This window comes from Anas acuta, chromosome 1 (genome assembly GCF_963932015.1).
Source record: "Anas acuta chromosome 1, bAnaAcu1.1, whole genome shotgun sequence".
Lineage (NCBI taxonomy): Eukaryota > Metazoa > Chordata > Aves > Anseriformes > Anatidae > Anas > Anas acuta.
The window spans coordinates 56619385-56646595 of record NC_088979.1 but is presented as its reverse complement, the minus strand read 5'-3'; the positions used below and the strand labels follow the sequence as shown (position 1 = coordinate 56646595).

General features: G+C 36.5%; 1 protein-coding gene across 2 annotated transcripts in view; it reads right to left on the bottom strand.

Moving 5' to 3' along the window:
- TPP2 (tripeptidyl peptidase 2) overlaps positions 1-27211 on the bottom strand; it is a 46506-nt gene that overhangs the window by 14380 nt on the left and 4915 nt on the right. The window contains exons 2-24 of one of the 2 annotated variants that reach the window (XM_068677918.1): positions 26931-27059; positions 26364-26459; positions 25918-26022; positions 25135-25259; positions 24283-24446; positions 23145-23299; positions 22686-22762; positions 22030-22157; positions 20044-20143; positions 19189-19337; positions 18931-19046; positions 17184-17352; positions 15195-15352; positions 14718-14794; positions 12824-12930; positions 11983-12137; positions 10826-10942; positions 9505-9605; positions 8104-8200; positions 7703-7840; positions 5946-6190; positions 5673-5751; positions 3798-3836 (exon numbers count right to left, since the gene is read on the bottom strand). In XM_068677918.1, the coding sequence (XP_068534019.1) occupies positions 3798-3836; positions 5673-5751; positions 5946-6190; positions 7703-7840; positions 8104-8200; positions 9505-9605; positions 10826-10942; positions 11983-12137; positions 12824-12930; positions 14718-14794; positions 15195-15352; positions 17184-17352; positions 18931-19046; positions 19189-19337; positions 20044-20143; positions 22030-22157; positions 22686-22762; positions 23145-23299; positions 24283-24446; positions 25135-25259; positions 25918-26022; positions 26364-26459; positions 26931-27059 (2826 nt within the window). The remainder of the gene's footprint in view (positions 1-3797; positions 3837-5672; positions 5752-5945; positions 6191-7702; positions 7841-8103; positions 8201-9504; positions 9606-10825; positions 10943-11982; positions 12138-12823; positions 12931-14717; positions 14795-15194; positions 15353-17183; positions 17353-18930; positions 19047-19188; positions 19338-20043; positions 20144-22029; positions 22158-22685; positions 22763-23144; positions 23300-24282; positions 24447-25134; positions 25260-25917; positions 26023-26363; positions 26460-26930; positions 27060-27211) is intronic. The other variant, XM_068677927.1, reaches the window with a different exon arrangement.

The window sequence follows — 27211 nt, the reverse complement described above, 5'->3', positions numbered from 1 at the left end:
TTTAAAATGCCTACAAAGTTAGATCAGTCAGAAAATCTGAATCAGTAATTTACAATGTCTTTTTTAACATAGATCCTATGCTGAGACTAACATTTTCCTAAGAAAGAAACCTGCCTTCCTAGAAATCTTCTAGTATTTCAGGATTTCCTTCCTTGAAGCTCTCTTTGAAGGTACTTGGCAACACGTTCGGGGTTATGTATCTAAACAGCCTGTCCATTCTCACGCCTTGCCTATATGATAACTGTGCAGCCCCTGAGTTACCTGAACATCCCAGACACTGCCCTTGCCTTTACAGAAAGGCTTGTCAGAGCTTAAGGAGAAAGGCAACTCTTCACAAGAGCTACAGACAGAATGGCATTACTGTATTATTATTATTATTATATTATATTATACCCTGGAAAGATTACTTGAAGGCAACTTTAAAACTAACAAGGAAGCTACCCTTTGTTTATCCTTAAAAAAAAAAAAAAAAGGCAACATTAAAAACTTTGGAAGCATGCATGATACTGCATACTTTGGGCAACGTGCTCCATGCACAATTTGGTAAGCCTCAGAAGGTTTCCTTTTAACTAGAACTACAAACTGTATGCTTTGTGTGTTTTATGTATCTACTTTAAGACACAAACAGTATGCATAACACCAGTTATTTTTAAGGCAGTATTCTTGTTTAACTGAAAATTGATGAAGTTCCTTAAAGTCACCAGCCAGGCTGACACAAAATTTGATCAGATACATTCACTTCACTGTATTTTTGAAGGCCTCTGGTTAGACAGGAATAACCTCTAATGCTGAAATAAGTCACCCAACATATTTCTTCTTACGTTTAACTTCAGATATTTATTAGGATTCTACTGCCATTTATCTATAACAGCATAGGAAAGGATGGCAAAGTAGGGAGAAATACGTACAAGCTGTCCTTTAACCAGCAGGGCAAGGGAGGACATTTTGCCTGCACTCCTGAGACCCCACCTGGAGTGCTGGGGGCCCCAGAGCTGGATGCAGGACAAGAAGGACGTGGAAGTATTAGAACAACTCCAGAGGAGGGCCATTAAGATCATCAGAGGCTGGAGCACCTCTCCTATGAAGACAGACTAAGGGAGTTGGGGTTGTTCAACTTGGAGATCACAGACTACCCGGAGAAGTTGTGGATGCCCCAGGTGTTCAAGGCCAGGCTGGATAGGGCTTCGGGCAACCTGGTCTGGTGGGAGGTGTCCCTGTCCACAACAGGAGAGATGGAACTGGATGGGCTTCTGACCCAAATTATTTTGTGATCCTATGATATTGTTCAAAAGATGCATTATGTAAAGTAACAAAAAAAATGCTTCCTGCAGACCAGAAAAAGTCAATCATCTGTTTCCACTCTGACCACATTCAGGACAAAAACTGGAGAAAAGGAAGAGTCAGATTTTAAACTGCATGGCAGAAGTTCGGTTGTGAAAGAAGTAAGGTACACAACCACTGTTTTTTCCCCATATGGCTGTTTAGCATGTGCTGCTCCACTAGAAAACAAGTACTAACAGGGGTAAATCAGCTTCCCATGCCAAGACAGTGGGGTTCTCAGTGGGGACCAGTTCGAAGAAAAACATCTGTGAATTCTGAACTTCACAATTATCTAAAGCTCAGTTGTCAGAAAGGATTTTTTTTTTTAAATAAAAAAAGTTCTGCACTTTGTGAAGACAGAAAGATACTTTGCAAAAACCCGTACCTCTGGGATTCTACTGTTGTATTCAGACAAAATCGAGTCCTCAAAGCAGAATATCAGGGACTAGGTGTACCATTCTGCAATTCGTGTCCAGTAAGACAAAAACTCTTGCTCATTACATGAGAAGAACCCATTGATGTTTTTGTCTAGTACGAAAGAATTAAATGCCTTCTTTGGAAAATCAGGGTAATATTTTCTGGCATAACCTCAGGCTGCTTTCATGCAAAACAGAAGCACTTTACAATTGCAAAAAATGCCCGCCCTGGGTTTCTGGTAGTGTCATGCACATAGGGGCAAGCTAACACCCCTCCGCACCCCAAAAATCAAAACCATTTCTGCAGAATACTCATTGGTCATTGGAGCAGGACTATGCATAAAATAAAAATGAGATTTGTAAATAAACACTCCTAATCTTACAAGAGGGCCTGGACATATCTCTGCAAAATAAAATAAAAATCTAGATGTACTTTTTTGACTTACCAGGCCACATAAGAAATACAGAAGCAAGTTTCTGAGCATGCAAAAAAATCTGTGTTGCATGTACACAGACACGACAGGGTAAACATTCAAAACTTGTCAACTTGGAAGCCCAAAGACTTGTATTCTTGGATAAAAACCCTATTCATTAACGGAGCTCTCATGGATCAATGCACTGAAACACAGAGTGTTTTTATGTATTTACTGCCAGTATGCTGATGCCTCTTGCAAATAATAGGTGGAAGTATCCAGAAAAAGAACAGTTTTCATTTTGGCTTTGGGTGGGTACACTACTCAGATCTGAACATGTTTACTCTAGAAGCAAAAAAAATACACAATAAAACAGAACATGTAGCCTCCTGGATCTGTTTAATGTGTTTTGTTAGAGAAATTAAATTATGATTAGAGATTAACCACCTTTTTACGGATCCACTTAGTGAAGTTTTTATATCCTATTCACTGGAAACCAGGCGTTCATATGGGTTTTTAAATTGCCTTTCCAAAACTCATCTTCATAATTTTCAGATGCATATTAAAATAAAATTGTAGCAGTGTACATCCATGTATGTTAAAATCCTTCTTGTAAAGCCTAATCACATACCCTCACAGTTGTTATACTAATACCAGATTAGGTAAACAGGCTCAGTTTTCCAGCTCAGTATTAACAAGAAAAAATACAACAAAAAACATGTTACTGCAATCAATTGTGGCATTTGTGGTTCTCACACCTTATTTCTAACAAGAATCCTGAACTCCACAAGACAGTACCATGAAAACAAAATACAAATAGCTTCACAACTTCAGAAGAACAAAAGAAGAAAAAAAAAACAACAAATACTTAACCACTAGTTCTATAAAGGTGACTGTTAAAATAGATATTTATAGAAAAAAAAGACAAGCAGTCTTTTGTCTGTTGGGAATACATTGTACTACCTAACGTAAAAGTATGAGAAAGCACAAAACTAAATACTGTTGTGTTAATCACTCACTCATCCCTCCACCTCCCTGAAATACATCTTACTCACATTTTCTTCCTGAATTCCACTACCTGCTACATCAGTGTACAAACCAACTTAAAACAAGTTACATTCCAATACATCTAAATCTTGAACTGAGAGATTTTTCAGTCAACTTCATCCCTCCTAAGAAAGATTGCTTATTGGAATATTTTTTTCTATGACTGTACCAAAGCCATTGTAAACAGCTGTTTTGGTATACAGCTAGGTATTCAGTTCTATGTAAAGTGTTAGGTTTGTATTGAGTTCCCGACCTGCAGACACAATACAGCAGGCAGAAACACTTGCCACTTGACTACAAATACTGAAGATTCCTGAGTATCTTACAAAAAGAATCATTTCAGACCACTAGTCATCACATGCATTTTTATGGCACTTATTGCAGAAGTATTCAGATGCTCACATGCCTCTCATTTAGCCTTGTATTACAGTAGTGTTTTGCAATTCTACCAGTAGATGTATTTAAGATGCTGAAGCAAATAACCCAGAACTAAGGAGGTAGATGAGGGAGAGAAATTAAAAATCAATACTGGTAGACAAATTCTTTAAGTCATATGAAAAAAGACTTAAGTATATCTTTTTCAAAAACTAACATTCAGTACCTTTTTAAATTTTCCTTGTCGCTTTGCTGCAGACTGCCCCTGGGAGTTAGAATAACATACTGTAAGAAAACATGCACACACCACACAGGATGGAGACACCTTCTCTGTACAATTACAGTTACACTTTCAACCTACATATTTTTAAACTGTTAAGTCACATCTATGACCAAACATGCTCTTAAAGCATGCTTTCTTTTTAAAATTAACAACGCATTGTTTTGTATAGTCTGTTATTCCTGTAAGACAAGCAAGTGTTGTTAACCACTTAGCTTAAATTAATGAAGTTACAGAAATTCACTTCAAAAATACAAATTTCAGATTTTGACTGTAGTGGCATTGTTCTGTATTTCTTAATAAATATACAGAAATCAAGTGTATTTTCCCTCAAATTGCACCCTACTTGCTGAAATAGAGAGAACATTGCTACCTATTCCTCTCTTTTTGTATGCCTTTAATAAATCTGTAGTGTGCCAGCAGTGGAAATAATCTGATGTTACCTGGTATCATCCTTTTTCCAAAGAAATATGACCATAACAGTAAAGCCTCTGAGTATGATGCACAACATGCCTCAGCTAGAATTTCTCTCAATGTAAGCTCTTTCATATTCTCCATGAAGAAATTAAATTTGATAGGCAATACCTACTACCTCCTACTTCCCATCCCAGAAATCACTGTATAAAAACACTTTATCTAGTTTTAAAATAAGATAGAAAAGAATTACAACCAACAGTTCAAGGAAGCACAGAATTCAAGTTAGGTAAATTATATTACACTCCTATAATGGATTTAACATGGTTTTTATTAGAAGTATACTTGCAACTTTGCAGGAATCGCAAGAAATCTAAACCTAATTTTAAAGTACTTCACTATATTTTTAACCCCTCATTCATTCATACTTAGCAGACATAATCTAACTTGCAGTTATACCTAAGATTAATACATGCAATTTTCCCCAGAAGTTTTACCTGCAACCAAATCAGACTGAATAACTAAACTTGTCTACTCAACAAGATCTAACAGCATGTGCCCACCTCCAAGTAGTGAAATATGGACATAGATGGATTACTTCTAAATACCAGCTAATCACCAGCATTGATTCAAGCTTATTCTCAGCTTTGCCAAGTATTTAAAAATATTTTAAGAGCTAGGGGAATCTTCTAGACACCTTAGCACCAGATACACACACGAGTGACCTGGTTATTATAATCATTGCTGCACTACAGATTCATTCAAGTTAGCAAACAGTTTTTTACAGGATGCTGCACTACAAGCAAAAAAAAAACCTACTGCTTTTTCCCACTGTGACATACAGAGATTTTATGTCATTATGTTGGAACACAGTCATTAGTGGTTGACAACATCGGTGTCCAGCAGTTAAGAAAATCTGCTTAAGCATTTGAGTCAGCAAAATGCCTCCTCCTTTGTAAAAGTAACATGTAGGTGTTAAGGAAGCACTTATATTTTTGCTGAAAACTGTATGCATGCAAGGAAGAGTATAGCTGTTCATTAGAGAACCAACATGCACAAAATACATGTACATTTTTCATTCAAAAATGATACTGATTAGGTAACTGAACAAAACCACTCTTAAAGACTGACAACACCAACAAAAAAGTTGCTTCTAGAAAGGGATTCAGAGTCAAGGAGTGAGAATTCAAAAATTAGAAGGTGCAATTAACTTGAATTGTAAGATGAAAACAAAACTAAGAAGTTATTCTGACTTTATAATGAAACAACTGCTTCTAAAATGTGTTATGTCACTAAAACTGTTGCTCTTTCAAGTACTAAAACCATAAAACACAGTGCTTCCTTGGCATGCCATTTACCCACTTCAGAAGTTTCAGAAAGAGACCATCATCCATTTAAAATACTCACAGCTTTCTTTCCAAGTTCTGTTTTAGACAATGTCAGAGCTCCTGCAAGATAACATCCTGGTCCTGCTCCTTTTGGTATTCTGTTCAAAGAAAGAAAACTGTTAAAAACTACGTCCATTAACGTGCTATTGAGGCTACAATAAAGAATCCAAACAGTGAAAGAGCAAGACAAGAGGAATACCAAGCCCAGACAGGCAGACACAGCATGATTTTAATTAGGTGTAAAGGCAATTGGTTAGATGTAGACAAGAAAACATGACCTTGGTTAACTTACTTGTCATCAGGCAGAGACGTAACAAAGAATGGCTGACTGTGTTTTGGTGGTAATGTCAAACTGTTGGATTTCTTCTTCCCTAAGAGAGCAAGGCTATGGTTTTCATAAATATCTAAGCTCAAGGTACTAGACAATCTGTGAGAAACAATAAATGGAAGGTCCTTGATGCGATCTAGTTCACTGTTCTGTTCATGACGAATTTGTAACCGAATAGTGTAATCTCCTTTTTCCAGTTTCACAGAATACTGAAAGAAAGAAGTTATTATAAAATGTCAAAATTAAATATTTCACTCACCATGTATACACAGAAACCCAGAAATAAAACTGCCATGTTTTTCTTGATCCAAATAGCTCAAACTATTTAAAATATGCTAAATAGCTTAGTTTTGGAACCTCCTGAGAATAGAGCACTATCAAGACAAGAGCAGCTGAAGCATTTTGGATTAACTAAAAAAATAAAAAGTTTTCAGACCACAAAATAGGATTATATCATTCATTCCTACTATAATGCTATATTAACTGCTCAAATAGAAATCAGACAACTTGCTAAACTTTCAAGCTTTCAACTCAAAACCTCTTGCAGGTTTGCCTTGATACATTTTCAAGTTACTATGCAACTTCAGGTGTTGCATGGTTGAGATCACAGTATATTTCCTACCATCTCTAATACTACGGGGCTTTGAGCAATCTGACACAGTAGGAGGTGTCCCTGCTCATGGCAGAGGGGCTGGAACTAATTGATCTTTAAGTTCCCTATCAACCCAAACCATTCTATATGATTATATACCACTTTCACACTGAGGGATCCAACATTCCTATGATGGTCTAAGGCTGCAGTTTAAAGAGCCAATAGGCTCTTTGACCTGATTCTACAAAGCTTTTCATACATGCAGTTAAGAATAGGTAGATAACATCATCTCTATTTACAAAACAAACAAAAACTCCACAGATTTAGTTATGAAAATGTTTTTTAATTTCTACTAATTTAAAAAGTCACCTTATGGATTTTTTTAGTGCTAGCATTCTAAGCTTCCTTTAGGATGTTTCTGCTGCTGATGCTATAATACAAAAGGCATCCCCAAGAAGGAAAGTTGTTCAGGACTAGCCTGCTCCCAGAATCTCCTTCTTCTAGGTGAGGATCAAGCTTCCTGTGATATTATTTCCTGGATTAGTAAATTTTTAATTACTTTAGAATTGTTCTGTTACGCAGAACACCAGAGAAGTATGGTGTGGTAGTCCACTAGGTACAGGTAATGGACTATATATATATATATATTTTTAAATTTACAGCACTTTAAAAATCCAGGGTAAGGGATATAAGCTCAAATAAAGCAATTCCTGAACTTTGTAAGATTCAGAAGTCATGCTTTAAAATCAATCTATTGTAGACTTCCAGTATGACTAATCCTTCCTTTGAAAATGCCTTTGTAAGACAGCAACACAATCAACTGAGCTTCAGCACTTAGAAGGCTGTTTAGAAGACAAACTGAGGAATAGGGAAGAAAAATCATCATGTTCTATTTCATGGTAACAAATCTGTCAATTGTTATTTTTTTCATACAAATTGAAAGGTACATTTCAATTTCATACACCATTGAAAGGTACAATGACTTTACTTGTCATAATGTCTTCTTGTGAAGAGATATGAACTAAATATCAGAAACTGTTAGGAGCTAACAGCTTGAAAAGTAGAAAAAAAAATGAGGCTTTCATACTGTGCAGAAAACAAAAGGTAAAATAAATATATAACTCCATACCTGGTGTGGATAGGCATCTCCTGAACCCATCTGCCTTTTGTTCTGGTCAAAAATAATCCACAATTGACTGTCAAATTCAGATTCATACAGCAATTCACAAAGAAGTGGACAGCTTGGAGTTACTTCTCCACTCTTTGGCTATGAAAAGAAAGTTCAAAAGACTTCATCCACTATTGAATAACACAAGTGTAATTATTACACATATTCAAGAAGAGAGCTGACCTGAAGTCATTTCAAGACACGCTAGATTCTAAAGACAACCAAGTTAAAGTTACTAATGTAGGGACTCTAGAGCTTAAATCTCAACTTCATTTCTGACAGAAAGGTGAAGTTAAAACTTGCTTTTGGAAAGCACGTTATGTGTTCATTAACAACATGAAAAAAACATGCATAAACTTTACCTGATGGAAGTTATAGGTCAAAATCATCTCATACAGTTGACGATTATTTGGTAAAATATCTCTGGATCCTAAAGGTTTTATTTTTGCACTCACTGGTCTGCAGTTAAAAAAAAAAACAGAAGGCATTATTAAGCAATGTGTATCTGTTGTCAAAATCTGTATTGCTTAAGCAGAAATAGATTCTGAAGCACATCTAATAGTACATAGCACAGCATATGTGATAACAGTATTTTAAGAAATGCTAACTACCTAAGCATTATAAGTTTTCCAGTTAAAATGAATGTCAGTTAAAAAGATGACTTAGAAACATTATGGACACCGCCAAAAAACAAATGAACAGAACTCAGCAAGCACATCTAAGTCCAAAATTAAAAGCCTTAAGAAACAAATAGGAAAAGAGAGACTTCAGGATTAAGACAAAAAATCAGGTTGCTATACAACTCCTGTATGTGTGCTGCAACCAGCACATTTATTCACAGATTGAAAGATCAGTGTCATAGTAATTAGAAGACACAGTAAGTTGTTGATAATTGTTTGCTACAGAAATTTTTGTCCAAAAGAGAATTTATACAAGAAATCCTAGTAATACCACAAAGGAAAAACATAAATGCATATTGCCTACATAGAAACTCAGAAACAGTTGGGACAAGCTTTTGTTCAAAGAAGCACAAACACTTCAGATAACACCAGCTAAAAATAAGAAAACCACTGGTTTGGAAATAAAGGAACTGGAGAATTAAGGTGGCCTATATAAGACTACATTTCATATATACTATTCTGACAACCTTTAATGACAATGAAATTTCTCTAGGATACTTTCAGCTCTTTGTGTGCAACCCTGCTTCCAAGCACTTGAAATTTAGAAACCTAATAAGAAGCCATTCAGCATCCTCTATCCCCTTACTTTAAGCCATACTCAAAAGTATGGCATTTCTTTCTCCTTCTGAAACTACCAACTTTAGTTAATGCTGTTGTTAGTAATTTTCCAATTGTTAGTAATTTAAAAAAAAACAAAACACCTCTTCCTCAAAATCAGCATGTGTCAAACTGCCACGACTGATAACAGAAGAAACACAAAATACAGAGCCTAGCCTACAAAAAACACTTCCAATCAAACAAAAAAGAGAGAAAACAATCTTCCCAGGTCAAACTTAGGCAGGATCTGAAATACCTGCTTAAAAAAAAAAAAAAAAAAAAAGACACCAAATAACTCAGTAGAATTTGTTTTTTTAGATCTTAATATGCCTTTTACCTCTGTCTCTCCTTTAGAAGCACCGGAAAGTTTTTGTAATTTCTTTTAAATTTGGCTATGTAAGAATGTTCTTGTTACTCTGTCACTTTTAATTTGTGACTATTTTAGCCACATTCTAACAGCTTTGCCACTTTCCCCAGAAACTGTACCTGAGAGTTTGAACCCAGCTTTTCAGATTTATGCATGGAGCAATATCTTCATACTTCAACATGGACTGAACATCAAATCGTACGATGCCTTCTGAAGCATGCTAAAGAAAAAATACATAACAGTTATGCTTTTATGCATCTGTAACATCAGATGTGGACCATTCAATATATTATTTGAAAACATAATACAAGATCTATTTATCGACATTAGAAGTAATAGTGTGTGAGTTTGAAAGTGTCACAACCCTATCTTTATTTTACAAAAACATATTCACTAGGACATAAAAAAACAACACATCAATAGGAAAAAAAAATAACAGACTTTTGGTCCAAGACTATCTATCATCCACTTTTCAGCTGGTCTGATACTGCTGGCATAGGAGGAGCTTGAACTTGCTTTAGTAAAAAGGCTGTCATGTATGACACCAACACCACCTCTTCTTCCTCCTGCTCTAATTCAAGATCTGGTACCTTAGCGCAATGCAACCTTTCCCCCCCCACCCCCAAAGTTACTCAGCTCTTAGAGCATGAATGCATTCAACCTCACCTGTGGTACAGGTCTAATTTGCTCTGACCCTTAGATAAAAAAAAATAGTAGCAAGGAGAAATATGCATGGTGCTGCTTCCTGCAGGTCGTACAGCTCAGCTCTCAGAGTGCCCCTCTCTTAAGGGAGAGAAAGTCAAGCCAAAACACACTGCACAAGACAGCATACAACACAGCAGTGAGACAAAGTACTGTAAGTAACATGATACTGATGTTTCTCACAATTTTTCAGTTCTTTGGTATCACAGAACCATGGAGGCATGATACTGCCCATCCACTGTACCTTTAACTGCTCTAAACAACGAATCTCAAACCAACTGGCATATCTTGATACAACACCAAACAGAGTGGAAAATAATATTTTCAGAATAAAATGTCATTAGAAGTTATTCAGAGTATTGTGCTTTAGCAATGGTGGTCTAGACAATCAAATACAAGAACTGTGATCCCAGCAAAGTTTCTTCACACAAACATTTGCAATAGTTGCAATAAGAACATTTTAGTATGTCCTTTCTACTAGTGTTTTTTTTTCCCCCTCTCTAATCTTCTCTCCAGTGATTCATAACGAAAAAGCATAAAATATTCATAACTAATGGTACTGGGCATTTGTGGGGGCCTAAGCTCCTATTTACCTAATTTTAAGAGAAAACATATTTCATGTATAACCATGCTTTTAGTCTACTTAAATAGAGGCAGGAACGAGGAAAAATTTTTTTTTTTTAAACATTCTGTCAGAGACTTCAGAATAATTTTAAATAAACACTCTGGAAAACTTACCATGTTTAGCTGCGGAGTAGCACAAAGTACACCATGAAAAGAAATTGTGTAATTAATGCTAACATCGCTAAGGCTTGCCCACCACCGAGCAACACAAAATTCAATGGTTTTCCCAGCCTGTGTAACAAAAATGCAAGGTTAGACACAAAGTCTCTTCTTTTACTCACCCCAGCCTCCCTCTGCCCAAAACAAAAAAAAATGGAATATGACTCAAAGATGACCCTATCATGCCCAATTTACACCAATTATATTGGTTTGTATGGTAGCAAACCAGACATTACACTTGATCCAGAAAATACAAGACAGTTCTAACAAAAGAGTACGTCCAATTGCTCCCATTAAAATGAAATGTACCAGGGGTATATGCTACAAAGGAAGGTATACAGCTTTTATATGTAACATCTTCCTTTCCTACTCTTAAAATTAGGCAGACAAGTTAGTTTATAGGGGACGTCAATGCATATCAGAAAAAGAGATAGTGCTCTCTATCTCAAGAAAACGTGAAGCTTGGGATGATTTTTGTTGGCACTGTTTTTCTGGTTGTTTTAAACACAATAAATTAATTCACAATCAGTCAGTGGGATGAATGAAGCTTAGTGCCTTCCTCTTGACTTTTTCACAGTACAGTACTGAACAGAAATTACAACCTCTCTTAGGGTTTAGAGCTACACCTCTCAATTAAGCAGTGAAAGGGGGGACAAACTTGAGCACTGTACTTGATCATTCACATAACTGAACAGCCCGTTTTTGTTTTAGACTCTTGAACCAGCATTATCCAAGGTAAGTCTACTGTATCTAAGCAATAAATGTTACCCAGTATTACTTGACCTCAACATCAAGGAGATTATCACCATAATCACTAGAGTTCAGCATATGCTGAACTCTCTTTCTTCAACAAGTTACAACCCTCTTTGAAAGGGAAAAACTAGTCTGTATAAACAAGCAGTAAAACTGAAGAGAGAATGAATGGCAACACGGGATAATTAAAAAACGTCAGGGAGCTGTTAGAGACCTTTTCGAAATGAAGAAACAGATACATTCACTACTATAAGAAATGTATGACTTGGTCTTTTTTCTTAATCATCAGCATCAACTAAACAACAACAACAACAAAAACCACAACACTCTCTTCCTCCCACCCCACCAATGTAACTTACTAAGACAGGAAATGCTTCAGTCACTGATCCTTTTTCAGGTAAGGATGAAAATTTATAGAACTCATGACTTCTATATGCTTTTTGTTTCACTAGCTGAACAGCGTGAAGCACAAACTTTGCAGTCACATCAGATGAACACGAACATACTGTCACTTCTAGATGAAAAAGAAAGGTTTTGCTTCAACATCCATGAATTTTAGATGGGAAATGGAGATTCAAAACAAAATTCACAAGATATTTTCACAAGATACTCATGGTTTTAGAAGTTATACGGTACAAAAGTATGTACTGCATAACATACAAAATATTCATACATGAATTATGCTTATCTACCAGTTATTTACTAAGAACCCTAAGGAAAACTAAGTTCAGAGAGATCAGTGAAAAGAAACATTACTCAACTAGATGTTATGAACTAAGCAGATAGTACAAGTTATAAAACTGTATAGCACAGATGGCTGCTAAATTTCAAATTAAGTTTTATCAGTAAACTTCAGTCCAAATGAAAGATTCTTTTTTCTCCTTGCAGAATTATGAGCTCCTTGCCCATCACCTTACATTAAGCTATCTTTCAATGCTATGGCCATAAACGCTAAAAACCAGGCACACAGATTGCATTTGCTCGTTTCTAAAAGATGAAGACTGTATTCTACCATAACAGAAACCATGAGATAACCCTCCCCAAAAAATCACTCCTGTAAGAGGTTAGAATCAAATACAGATTTTACATACTCATGGATCAAATGCTTAAGTCCTTTCTTAGGCAGAAATTGGAATGATTGTAGAACTCTGTCAACTGTGACAGACGCGATTCCTTAATCAATATGCTAGTTTTCCTTACCAGCCCATGTAGCTCCCTGGGGAACATCAATGAAGTGCCTTCGGATTTGACCAGGTTTAAAATGAACATCTGTATATGCAAGGTCATAGCTTGATGATTCATCTACTCTGTACATCAAAAAGAAAACAGTAGTAACCAAACAAGCTGTGAAGTTTTTTTTTTCTAAAAAAGTATTTTTAAATAAAAAAAACCCTCCCCAAACAGACTATAATTGAGAATATTCAGTCCCCAGCTCTCCCCACCCCCCCCCAAAAAAAAAAAAGCTGAGTTTAAGCAAAGCAGATTTATAAAGGTGAAAAAATTGAGCCTGTGGTCAATGTTAGGTGAGGCTCCTTTTGAGGCTATCACTGATACTCACAGAATTCATAAAATGTCCTGAGTTGGAAGGGACCAAAAGGATCATCAAGTCCTATTCCTGGCTCCACACAAGACCACCCAAAAATCACACATCTCTGAGAGCATTGTCCAAATGCTTCTTGAACTCTGACTCACTCAGTGCTGTGACCAATGCCCTGGGAAGCCTGTTCCAGTGCCCAACCACCCTCCCAGTGCAGAACTTCTTCTTAACACCCAGCCTGACCCTCCCCTGTCCCAGCTCCATGCCGTTCCCTCGGGTCCTGTCGCTGTCCCCAGAGAGCAGAGCTCAGCGCCTGCCCCTCCGCTCCCCTCCTGAGGGAGCTGCAGGCCGCCATGAGGCCTCCCCTCGCCTGCTCTGGGTTGAACAAACCAAGGGACTTCAAACTGCTCCTCATACCTCTTCCCCTCTAGACCCTCCACCATCTTTGCAGCCCTCCTTAGGATGCTAATGTCTTTCTTATATTGTGGCACCCAAAACTGCACACAGTACTTAGGGGCAAGGCCACACCAGCACAGAGTAGAGTACATTACTACACTCTACAGAGTAGAGAGTATCACTCATATTAATAACTTACTAAATGGAATACTGCCCACTCACAGCTTCACCGAGACATGTTAGCAAGTTAGTGAGGTCCCAAAGTGTTTTTACATTTCTCCTCAGACATTATTTGATATTTGTTCTTCTAGCTTCTAACTCTTTGTTCAGTGTCCGAAACATAGTAATTGCCCCTACTCTTTCTGTTAAGTGTACAAGAACTGTACCAGTACAGGATCTAACAGCACAATATACCTAAACAATTTAAAACATCTGTTCCACCACATTATGTAGACTCTTTCTTCCCTGGTCTCCCCAGCCAGAAGCACAGCTGTACTTAAGCATAAAAATCAAAGGTTTTCAATGAAATTGAATTTCATGGTTGAGTGACTTTCCACTGAAGAGAGCTAAGGTATGTGAGTAGTAATACTTCTGTGAACAAGTTAGAGAAAAGTTGTATTTATTCCTCTGAGCAGATTGTTCACTGAATAAGTTCAATAATCTCTCCTTCCTTACCACAATAGCCAAAGTCATGTGTTTAAAACAGTTAAAACAGTTAAGGTCATAACACAATACTAACTCTAAATTTCCTGTATTAAGGTTATGGTGGAAGTTCATCCCAATTTCCACCTGCCAAATAACGTCCACTGCCTTTACAGACTCTAGTCCATCAGCTAGAAGTGAAAAAACAAGCTCCGACTGATGAACGCCAAAGAATATACTTTTGAAAAAGTCAGAAATTATTCTGATTGACCAGAAAACTCCTGCTATTGTGACCAAGAACATGCTGCCTTCTGGTTGCCAAGACCAAAACAAAAAGCAAACACTACTGGTGTCCAAGCCTGTTGCAAGAAACTTCCCAGAGCTCCGCTCCCTTCCCTATCAGTGTCAGTAGTAAATTCAAGAACTCCTAGAGGAAGAAGGTGAAATAAATAACAAAAGTAAACTGGGAACACAAAACTAAACTTAAAAAAAAAGAAAGTAAAGCTTAGATTTACTGACCTTGTTGGTATGACAACTGTTATTGGAACTCTGAACAGAGGACCTGCATTAGGCGTTGCTGTATCATATCCACACACCTGACAAAATAAGATACAGCCACTTAAAATCTTTGGTCAAAATGAAATTACAGGAGACAATATTGAACCACTTGACTTGGTTGCAGGGTGTTTTGAATTGTCAGAGATGAAAATATACCTAGAGAACAAATTAATAATTTATTTCCATGTATACACTTATTTTTCAAACAGAGATACTTAAAATCACCTTCACATCTGCCGTATGAAGTTGTATAGAGTAACTGCTGCTGAACCCTGGATTCAGCCTGTATAATATGGAGTATGGCAGCATTTCTGTATTTCTGTTCTGTGAAGCATAAAGCTTTTATTTCCTTAAAATTACTTCCAAAAAAAAGTTGATAGAGGCAATGTGAAAATGGAAGAGCACACAGCCTTAAATAGAATACCAATATTTTAATACCTCCGTATAATGTACTCCTTCTCTCAGTCCACGTGGATCCACACGAATATTAATGTGTCGACACTGGTTCATAAGCTCTAAATGAGTAGGGCACTGGACCCATGGTGCATTTGAAGTTAAAGCTAAATGAAGCTGGAGAGATATTCTTTCAGTGTTTTCTGCCAAGAAACAAATTAAAAACAATTCATTAACAAGTTATGTACTCATACTCTACTGTAACAATATTTGCCATTAAAATTTACCCATCTCAAACAAATTCCTTAACCCCTTGAAATCAGATTCTCCAAAAAAGAACACTGATTATCATCTCTTACCAAAACAGTCAAACCTCAGTCAGGAAGCTAGTAAGCAATGCTTCAGTTGCCTATAACATAGCTTGGAAGCAGGTATAAGTATTCTTATACAGATGCAAAGTCTTGCCTAATGTACAGAAATAAAATAAAAACCAACTACACTCATTCTAAAGGTTACACTAATTACCAAATTACATTACAGAGCAACCTAAGTGAGGGTTTATGCTTATTAAAAGAATTACTGCCATAATATAGACTGACTTTGCAAACTGTCAATCTAGCTGATTTTGTGCATCAGCTTCTGTGTCGAAACAACCATGGGTTAAAGCATAGCTTCTATAAAAACACGTGGCCCTGGAGTTTAGGTGTTTTATTGAATAGAAGTCACCTTTATCCTGCTCTAAAAATTAATGATGTTTAAAAACAAATAAAATGCTTTCTAGATTTAATTGACCTTAGCTTAACATTCAGATATTTAACTTCACATTTAACTTCATTGCATCTTTGTGAGGTACAGAAAAGAGTTCTCTGTTATCAGATGTGCCTTCCACAGAGGTACCTCAGAAGTGGTAAGAGCTCAAAGAGAACTTCAACAGACAAACTGAGTAGATGAGTCTTCCTTAATGTCCTACTAAACCCTCTCAAACTTATTCTCCTTGAAGACACCAGACAGCACAGAAATGGCCAAAAGGACAAGTACAAGGGAAACAATATCATGCTGCAAGCCAGTCACCCATTACAAATACATGTATCTAACTACGTTTTCAGATTTGCTTCCTACAGAAGAGCATGATGTATATATTTACACATTATAGTATATAACTATTTTATTTCTCAGTGTCACATTGTCAATTTAAAAAAAATATTGATTGCAATGCAATGGATCAAACAACTATGGTACTCAGAGTCAGTAACCTGTCTTATTCACATTATCTCTTCTCCTAAATAAATTCACCACACTGTCACATGCCAACCTTCTTCTGGATCACTGGTTTACAGGAAAAGAACTAACCTCAGTAACAAGCTCTCATATGGTTCATTTTTTGAATAAGATACAACTCCATTTCTCATGGAGGTGAGTCCCAGGTGTTATTTAGTAAAATAGAGTGTGGCAAACCAGTTTATGGAAAAAAGATGTCAAACCTGTTTTGACTGCCACAAGTTCCTTACCCTATAAATAAATAACTAAAACATGTATCAATTCCTGTATTACCTTTAGGTATATGTATGCTGATCCACTAATAGCTAGTGAATGAAATGCAAAGCTAGAATTTGTGGTCTTTAAATATCCAGAGATTACTTAAGTTCTTCTGTAAATTCTTTGTCAAGAGTTATCTGCAAAAATATCTTCCAAGTTCTACAATTTCAGGAAACATTAATAATATTTGATGATTTTTCTGCATTTTTCCAGTGTCCCACAATTTCACTTCAAACTTTTTTTAGAGCGGAGATACCTTTTTTCAGTGAGAGGATGCTTGAAGCAACAGATCTCATCAGAAACACAGGAGTGTTACAATTAAATATCTAAGATTAAATGGGAAAGTTGTTTACTTGCTTGCTTTTATCTACCAACAAATTTAGAATTGCATTTTTTCCTTCTATAGTACAAGACTTCTACCACTCCTCACCGTCTTGGCTTTTTTTGTTTAAAGATTACATTCCATTTCTTCCTCATACAAAACAAGCTCTTTCTTACCTGTATTCTCAGGAAAGACAGGTTCTATGCCAACCCCATGATCAGAAGGTGCAGCTATCTGGGCAGGGTCTCTGAGGTAGATTCCACGATTGCTTCCAACAGTAACAGTAAAGCCTATGTTACTTGCGAATGATGAATTCTGAATGAGGTAGTCATAGGCTTTATCAACCTGTTAGAACACATTCTAAATTAATGCATTTCAACTTGATTGCATATTATCTGCTACATGCAGCATTCATCAACTGTAGCAACAAGCAGTGAAATAACTAACACACTGCCTATTAGGCTCATACTAATTCAACATTACATGATATTCAATACTAAAATGAGACAAAACTTTCAGCATGCAGCTGCCATATGGAACACTGAAATAGTTGAGAACATTTAAAGGAACAATACGACAAATTCCCTTTGCAATAAATTCATCAGAAGATGCACAGCAAAGGTTTCCAGAGATGACTCTGAAGACACAGGTCCAGTTCTACAATACCACTTCAGTGCTCATACATGGAGCAAAAACTAGTCAAGCATTTAAACCTTTTATACAGTACTGTAAGTTAAACACTTGAACATACAAACGAGATGGGATGCCCATGTAAGTTTTATATAATGCTGTGAAATAAGCATTTGACTGTTTATTCTCTTAAACTCAGATAACAAGGTCATCTTTTTGTTTTGAAAAGAGACCCTTCTATATCTTGCTTTCTATTCTACTGACTCCAAAAATCTTACACTCTTATACTTCAGCAAGCTACCTTCATCAGATTAGGGGACTCTCCTCTGAAACAAGCAGATGCAGTATAGCCTCAGTCTCCCAGGTCACAGTTTTAACCACATTTTAACACATGCTTTTACCACAGATTAGTAAATCGTAAGACGCAACTGCTGCATTTCATTTTTCTTTGGCAAGGTTTTTATTTGATATGGCCACCAATATGCTGCCTTGTGTACAAATCTCAGCATTACAGATATATTTAGAAGGCATCAGCTACTGGGTTCTAGCATCAGAAGAACATGAGTTTAGGGTTAAGCTCTTAATATCTGGCATCATTAAACATGAAAGAAAAATCTCAGTACCTCTGTCTGGCTAGGATAGAAGTGACTGCAGGCAAACATAGCAGCAGCTCTTTAAGAGCCTCAGCTTATGCATGGGGACAGTGTCATTCACAATGCCTTTATCATAAAAAGGTTTACGCTGCAGATTTCTGAGCTACTTAAAAGACCACAGGATACAATGAACGCCCAGATTTTTCTGCAGGCCCACTAACAGCAAGGTCATTGCAAAACTGCAGCTGTACCGCTTTGTGAACCAGTGTGGGTATCTATTTGCATTGCCCAGAACTTACAGTTCCAGCTTTTGCATACAAAAAACAAGTTCAGCTCTCTCACAACAGCATAAAAACATTTTCAGACATTAAGACAGAATTTAGGCATCCACATCTGTATGTGGGTGACAAAAACCCACAACCTACTTTTATGTCCACACACCCTTTTTGTCAGTCTAGGAATGTGTCTAGTTAACACATATTCTAAACAAACCAACTGCATGCTGAAGTGAGAGGAATATTTGATTCCTCCTCCCCTCCCACTACATTCCCTTCTTCACTCTGAATCAAATCTGCTAATCAAGTAGCATGGGAGCAAGCTGTCTGAGCTCATCTAGAAAACTTTGTTTTTTAGTCACTTTTCCACTGGCCGTTATGCTGGTCTTCATCTCCCCCCCTCCTTTTTTTTGGCTGGCAAGTACCTGAATAATACCATGTCCTTGTGCAAATACTTCTATGTTTTCAGCTTTCACTGCAGTATTTTCTAAGGCTCTTCTGACAGAATGAACAGTGTAATGAATATCATTAGCTTTGAGTCCTGAAATTAAAAATAAGGCTATTACTGGAAAAGAATTAAAAACTTGCAAGCAAGATTCTTTTTCTCTAAAAAAAAAATAAAAATAAAAAATGCTATAATCTCTTTACATTATGCAGCTATATATAAAATTATAGCCTATTACCTGACAGTACTAATGCAATGCCTCCACATGCATTAGGAGAAGACATGGATGTGCCATTCATGAGTTGTGTTCCTCGCAGAGTCCAGTTTGGAACAGAAGCAATAGCACCTCCAGGGGCACTGATACTTACACCAAGGGCTCCATCAGTGCTGGGGTAAAAACAGAATTGTTGAAAAACATTTTTTCTGCATACTTTATTTTCAAGTTATACATGCACTTAAGATAATTTTAGCTTTAGGTAACATTTGGTTTAGGTAACATCTAGTATATTAGTTCACTAAAACATTAACCCATTAAAACCAAGACAAAGCATGACATAAATTGCAACTTAAAATGTCAGCTTAATCATCAAGCTATGCTTGTTTTCTCAGTCAAAATTTTCTGAAACTGCCCCCACAGGAGCAGGCCCCGGGCTGGAGCTGCAGCCCATGGAGAGGAGCCCACGCAGGAACAGGGGGTCTGGGGGGAGCTGCCACCCACCCATGGGGGACCTGTGCTGGAGCAGTTTGCTCCTGGGGGATGGACCCCGTGGTACGGAGCCGTGTGGGAGCAGTGCTTGGAGAGCTGCTGCCTGTGGGCAGCCCCCACACGATCAGTTTGGGAAGGACGGCATCCCATGGGAGGGACCCCACGTGGAGCAGGGGCAGAGAGTGACATGATGGAGTGGTGCAGATGAACCATTAGGGACTAACTGCAGCCCCCTACATGTTAAGACTTTCCAAGAACAGCAGGTTACCTAAGCCCTTCGTGTGGGAAAGACATATTGTCATTCTGGTATTAATGACCAATTTTTAGACTTTGAATAACCTAATCTGAACCCCAAAGTAATTAATTTCTTCTTTTAGCATAACCTACCTAGGCCCTCTGGATGACCAAGTATATTGATTTGCTGGTAGTTTTTCTCTCAAAGAATATTCAGCAACCATCATATCAGGTGACACATAGGCACCAACACCTATTAAAAAAAAAAGCATTTTAGATGTATGCTGAAGCTGTAATGAAAAAACAAAATGCTTTAAGTTTATCACCAAACACTTTTTTAATGTTTAAAATGGACAAACACACATTTTTGCATCTCACTAAGTCCAAATATTTTTTTTTTTTTTTTACAAAGCAAGTGTAAAGGCCACGCTGATAACCGTACTGTGCAATAAGAAAATCTTACATAATACAGATAATGTCAAAGTTTCATTTTTACTCAACTAAAACAGTATATATTCACCTTCTGCAGTTATTTCACAACAGATCACTAACATGCCCACCCCCTTTTTGGGGTGGAGAGGAAGAATAATTTTGGCTGTTCATACTGTTACAAACTACAAGGCTGCCTCAAAGCAATCTGTATGAAATTATTCACAAATGTTCACACAGCTCAGAGCCACTCCACCTCAAACAGATGGCCTCATCCACACAGCTCAACTACCATAGCAATGAGACAGTAACTATATTCCTGTTATCAGTCCAAAGAGCCTAACACATGTCAATGACTAAGTTGAAAGCCCGCTAAATTTTATTCTTAAAACACAATGTCAAGCAAGCACATTACATCCTTTCAGGGTGACTGTTCTAAATCGTACACTCTGTTCTTGTTACGACTGAAGCGCTATCACCACTGTAGGAAACCACCACACCAGGCTAATTGAACCACATTTGACATGGTCCACATCCATGCTGCATGAACTAAGCCATCCAGCCAACTGTATTTTGTTTTTCCCCTCAAACAACCCCATCTTGTTCACTCCAGATGGAGGACAAGGAGCAAGCTGTAGATCAAGAAATCCGGTCTCTGGAGTTACACAACAAAGAAGCTGGATTGAAAGAGCTGACCTGCCGTAAGAGCAAAGCCAATGCAGTTCCCAGCTGTCCAAGCTCAGTGGCAGAGCAAGTCAGCAAATCAGATTTTAGGAAGCAGTAAGTGTTAATTCTACTAGATGTCCTGAAATAGTCTCTCTCAAACCTTCAAGTCTACCTGCTGTACTGCCTGCATGAGAGATTTAACAAGTACCTTGAGTACTGCAGTAATGCTGTGCCAGAGCATTTATATAAAATTACAACCAGGAAAGTTACCCCTGAGAGTTACATGGTTTGGTTGTCTTATACCTCAATCTTCTACTGAAATACCAAGAACACATACTAGCCCACCTGAAAAGCCAAGTCTTTAAAAGCCAAGCCAGTAATAGCCTGTCACAGAAGTGGCACTGCAACTGAAAGAATTATTATCCGGAAAGGATTTGTCTAGGTCATTTCACGGGGTTATCTGATAACCAAAATAAAAAGATACTTCACTCCAAATAAAAGGAGAGCGTACCAGGATATCTGATGAAGGCAGACAGACCATCTAAAACTGCATTTCTGACAATTCAGAATGTATTACAAGACTTTTCAGGAGACAAATGACAATCAAACTTGCTAGTATTTTTACTAGTTACATTTACAAACAACTAAAGGTGCGAGCGATGTGATTAGACAGTTACAGTTAAAAAGAAACATTCTGTGCTCTTCAGATAGATCAGACCACAAAGATTTATTTTCCAAATTTTATACAAAGACGTATCAAATCTACATCATCTGCCTCCACCACCTGCACCTGTTTTCTGCATAGCTAAGTTCTTGAAGTATAAGAAGATAATCTAAATTTCTATATCTAACCATACTGTAAATGCCTCCCTTAAGATTAATCTTGAAGGCCAGTAGTATTTTAACATTTTTTTAGATTTAGTATAGCAATCAATTTGTGATCCCAAACATGTAACAGAAGTACACAGCTTGACCGGACAGAAGCTGAATCTTTTTTTTTTTTGGAAGTTGAGATGGGTTGGGGAGGAGGTCGTGGTGACGTACCTATTACACTAGACGTAGTGCCACCAGGACATCCGACTGTAGAAAGGCAAGGACCATTATTTCCTGCACTTGAAACATAGATTACGTTGTGTTTCCACACTGCTTCATTAATTACTTCACAAATTCTCCTAAAGTAAGAGAAAAGTCTTTAATCAACAATATGGGTTTTTTCCCCCCTACACAGGAAAACTGCCATGATTCCTAAGCAGAATTTCTGCAGGACCAGTCAGAGGAATATTTTTCTCTGCTTCCCGTATCAGGCAGAGCTGTTTCCAGTACTGAAATTACCCACAAAAAACATATTCTATTTTAAAATGGAGTAACAATCATGTAGCAACATTAAGTTTAAAATATGAAAACCTTAAGTATGAAATACGAAACCCAAACAAACAAAAAGCAACACACCAAACAAAAAAACAACACAGATTGTGTGGTGTTCCCACTAAAAGAATTCTTTACTATTCCAAAATACTCCTTGTATTACAAATTCATAGCACTTTCAATATGTTTAGTTAATTTTTGAAGATATTTAGAAGAGTAAACCAATTGGGCCTGCACAATTCATTCTTACTGACAGAACATTTACACAAAACCAAACCTTTAAATTCCACTTACATATTGTTAACGCTTTTTATACTAACCACTGCAGCACTTACCCAGAATTTGGCCAATGTGTTGCCTCTCCATAGCTATAGTTAACAAGATCGCATTTGTATTTTATTGCTTCTATCATCTAATAAAGTAAAAAGAAAAATGAAAATACATATTAATCTAGAATAAGTCAGTTATGGAAAACCAAAGAACATTTCCTTAAACTGATCTACAGAAAAGGAATTATTTCTTTTGACTCTACAAAACATAGTGACTGAAGTAAATTACATTATAAAGTCATTTTCCATATAACCAAAAAGAACAAAACCCCCAGTCCTTGAACAACCTTCTATACTAAAACTCTAGTCTCAAGATATGTCCGAAAACTTTTTTTTTTTTAAAGCTTGCAATAAAATAGGACAACAAAAAACAACCTATAAACAACTGAAGCAGAAGGTGTTCCACAGTATTCTACAGTTAAGTTAAACTGCTGAGATTAATAATTTATCCAGTTAAATACCCACAGCTCTTATTAGACCAGTGCCAGTTTCCATTGTACTTAGTCTTGTATCACCAATCTTGATTGCAAGAATCTGAGCCCCAGGAGCGACACCATTTCTTTCTGGTTCTTCTGGAAAGTATCCAGCTGCGATACTAGCCACGTGTGTTCCATGCGCTCCTGAGCAAATGAGAAGCCATAGCACTCTATGTTTATTGAACTTTATTTATATCAATTTAATACACTGTTGCTCAATTCATTTTCATTTACTGAACTATAATACAAATTATATTTAAGTAGAGTTGCATTATACTAAGAGACAAGAGGCCAGTAAAGAACAGCAATTTGCAAAACAAGAACAGCTTTTGAGGGAGACAGGATAAGAGAAGGAAATATTAACTAATTAACTCCACTAAGAGAAGTTACCTGACAGGCCCAACTTTTCCTACTCAAAAGTTACAAAAATTATGCCTAAAATACCCAGATAGTAGGGATTTAAAAAAGAATTAAAACCGTATGTAACTATAAAAAGGAATTTCACAACGTTATTACTTATTTAGAAACCAGAACTGTTTCTGTAGTTCTACTGAGATAAGACAGTTTCATAAGAAATCAGAATGTTTTTAAAATCAAATACATTCATACTATCTTAACCACTCAGGATATTTCCAAAACAAAATAGGATTGTACACAGAATGTACAAACATGTGATGAGAGCAGTTGGAGCTACAGTTAGTGACATCTGCCATCACACAGAAGTTCAGATAAATCAAAATAAAAACTAAGGCGCACATCACAGATGTTTTAATTAAGATTCTTAAATTATAAAAGCACAAAGGACAGCAATGAAATTCAGCAACCACCCTATATTTCAGAACAAAACAAAAAACAAACTTATTTGAAATACGGTTCACTACTTTAATTGTACACCAGTAAGATACATGAACATCTTAGCGTAACTAACTATAAATACACTATGTATACAAACATATGGATAAAAAGACTATTTCAGAAACAAAAATGCAAGCAAGTTTAGTAACATGATTACGGGTTTACCACAGGAAATCTGAATACTGATTTTTAATTCCTTAGTAGTGAGTGCTATATTAATAAACCGCCTTAAGTCATTGTAACGAAGTTTTCTTAACATTATTTTCAGTTACCTCCACTTGTCACAATGGAAAGAAGGTTTCCATCATCATATATATTCACGGAATAATTCAACATTTCAGATGTTCCAAAAGATCCATATTCCTGAGCCTCTTTGTAGGTTCTCAGTACCGTACAGCTGGTTAAGTCACCACTCTCAGTTGTATCTATGCAGGCTCTGTTGACAACAACAACAAAAAAGGTAATTTTCCATCTGCTATATACTTCCAGGTATTCTGTCTTCATACAGGAGCAAAACAAATACTTGAACAGGCCTGGTCCTGTGTTTATGGCATCTTACCTAGAATCATAGAATTATCCTGAGTTGGAAGGGACCCATAAGGATCAGTGTAAACCCAGCCTTTCACTGATTTTCAAATGCTACTAAATTCAAAATAAATCTCTTTGTGAAGCCAGCATATGGATTTTTTTTTTCTTTGAGGAAATTTTAGTAAAGCTAGCTGTCCAGTACCAGTACACAAATATTTTAAGTCTTAGCTACTGGTTTGTATGATACACTAATCGTCAAGAAAAATGACATAATACATTCTGAAGCTTGTGCAGGGAAATTTATGCCTTTTTAAATTATTAATTTCCTACTTCCAATGGATGCTCAAAGCAATTTTATTCTTTGCCTCAGAGGAAAATCCCACAAGTTTAAACACAGAATTGTATTGATTTTAGTAAGACTTAATTCTATCTCATCTTCATTTAAGATCAAAACTTTATCATGGTATAGTAGGGTTACTTTAAAGCAAATTTTAAGCCCTCTACAAAGAGAGGGATATAAAAATTAACACACTCCTTAATGTAACCTGTTAGTTTACGTGTGAAACAAGACATTTTAGACAAGCTGAGATATTTACCTCCAGGTCTCACCATCATTCCATACTAAACAATCATATACTGGGCCAGGATCACTATATTTTTTCTCAAAAGAATTTAACAGTTCCACTTGATTTTGAAGTTCCTCCTTTATTAGCTTATTTACCTAACAAGACAATAAAAACACAGATAAGAATATTTCTAAAATCTTTCTAAAATCATTACTGTGCATAAATCAGAAAGGAATATGGCTTATCACTGTAACACTATGTATTTGTTCCACTACTTCAACAAAAATGCAGGACTATCACAGAAGTCACAAACATCTAGAAGCTCAATGGTCTCCAACAATGCACTATTTATTCTTGGCATGGCATGTATAATTATTTCCAACTATCATATTTAATGCCATTATTTTTTTCTACAGATTGTTAAATGATACGGAACTGCCTGAAAGAACGTCTGATACTTCAACGAAAAAGTATTTAGATTACAAAAGAAAGGGTGTTTAGAAGATTTCAACTTTAAGAACAACTTTTTTTTTTTTTGAGGCTACCATCTAGAATTAAAAATAAAACTTAATAAAATATGGTACTATGTATTTGAACTAATACTCTTTTCATATTTGACAACAAATTTAGCAAGTCAACAACATTAAGCAAATCAAACCACCCATCCATTTATTTTAAAATCAGTCAGAAGATGTACTTGTAAGTGATCGTAAGCGTCTTTCTTTCACCCATGTAATAAAAATATTCGAATCCTCTCAACCGGGCACAAGTTTGTAAATTTGTAGTTTATGATTTATTTAGAAGCATACTAACCTGGGAGGGAGAACTATGAGCAGCATCAAATTCTTCTTGTTTCCTGCAGGCCTCTGCTAGAGCCAGCCTGTGAAGAGGATCCCAGAGCTTTTCCTTGCGTTCCTTCTGTAATATAAAACTCTGTTCCTCAATACATATGTCAAAGTATGAAGACCACAAAGCCATTTGCAAGTTCTGATTTGAGACACAATGTCTAAAAGGTTCAGTATAATATTGGAAGTAAACAATTGCTATACAGGAAAGACAGGTATCAGTAATTTCTAGACTTTTTGCCTCAATGGACCTATTTAAGGAGGACCACTTGACCACCTGATGTGACAAACTTCACAGTAATCAGCTTAAGAACACCTCTCAACCTCTGGTACATGTTCTAGTTTTTCAGAAAAATTTCCACATCAGAACAGTGAAGTATGACTATACACCAAAAGCAGAATGTGTTTTCTTACCTGAATCCTCTCTTTAAGAGCTTTAGGATAGATGTCATAACCGTTTTTTATGCCAATGTGATATTTGCCTGAAGGATTTACCCAGTTTGCTGGAATCTACAAAAAAAAAAAAATGCAGAAACAGGTTAACTAATGGCATTACAAACAAACAAAAAAAAATAATACAAGCAAACAACAACCAAACCACTACTGTGTAAGGGAGCTTAGCAGAACAGACTATACTTTATGTATATCATAAATCATTATCAATTAATGTGGCACTGCAGTCAAAACATCTTTATCAGCTGCCCACTGTACTTTCAAAACACAGCCCCCCATTTTAGGTAGAGATCTAGGGCACTAATAGTACTATCAACGAGGAGAAACACTGTCATCAAGAGTTTGACAGGGACAAACATCTGAGTGTTTAACTTCTCATCTTGGTGTAGCTTAGGCCCTCAGGAGACCAGAACCATTATCCTTGATAATAGGAAAAGAGACCAACAGATTCACTCTTACAATCAATTCCACGTAAAATTCAGAGAAAAGCTGGTAGATGCCTCTCTGTACCACCACACAAATTCTCACCTTTAAGGATCTTCCGGAAAGACCAATAATTTCCCCGTCTTTAGGTTCTACAATGGTAGATGTAGTTACATCACCACTGCCTGTTGTATCAATTATATCAACTATCTTGGGCTTCCCATCAGTTGTAATCTGAAAACGAAAGCACAGAAAAATTGAAAGATCAGTTAATTAGCCTCTAGCATACAAATAATTTCTTTTTTGTTTCATTTTTTGTTAATAAGAATATCAAGTAACTTTATTAACCACCTAATTAATCTTTAACAGAAGGACCTAAAAACAGC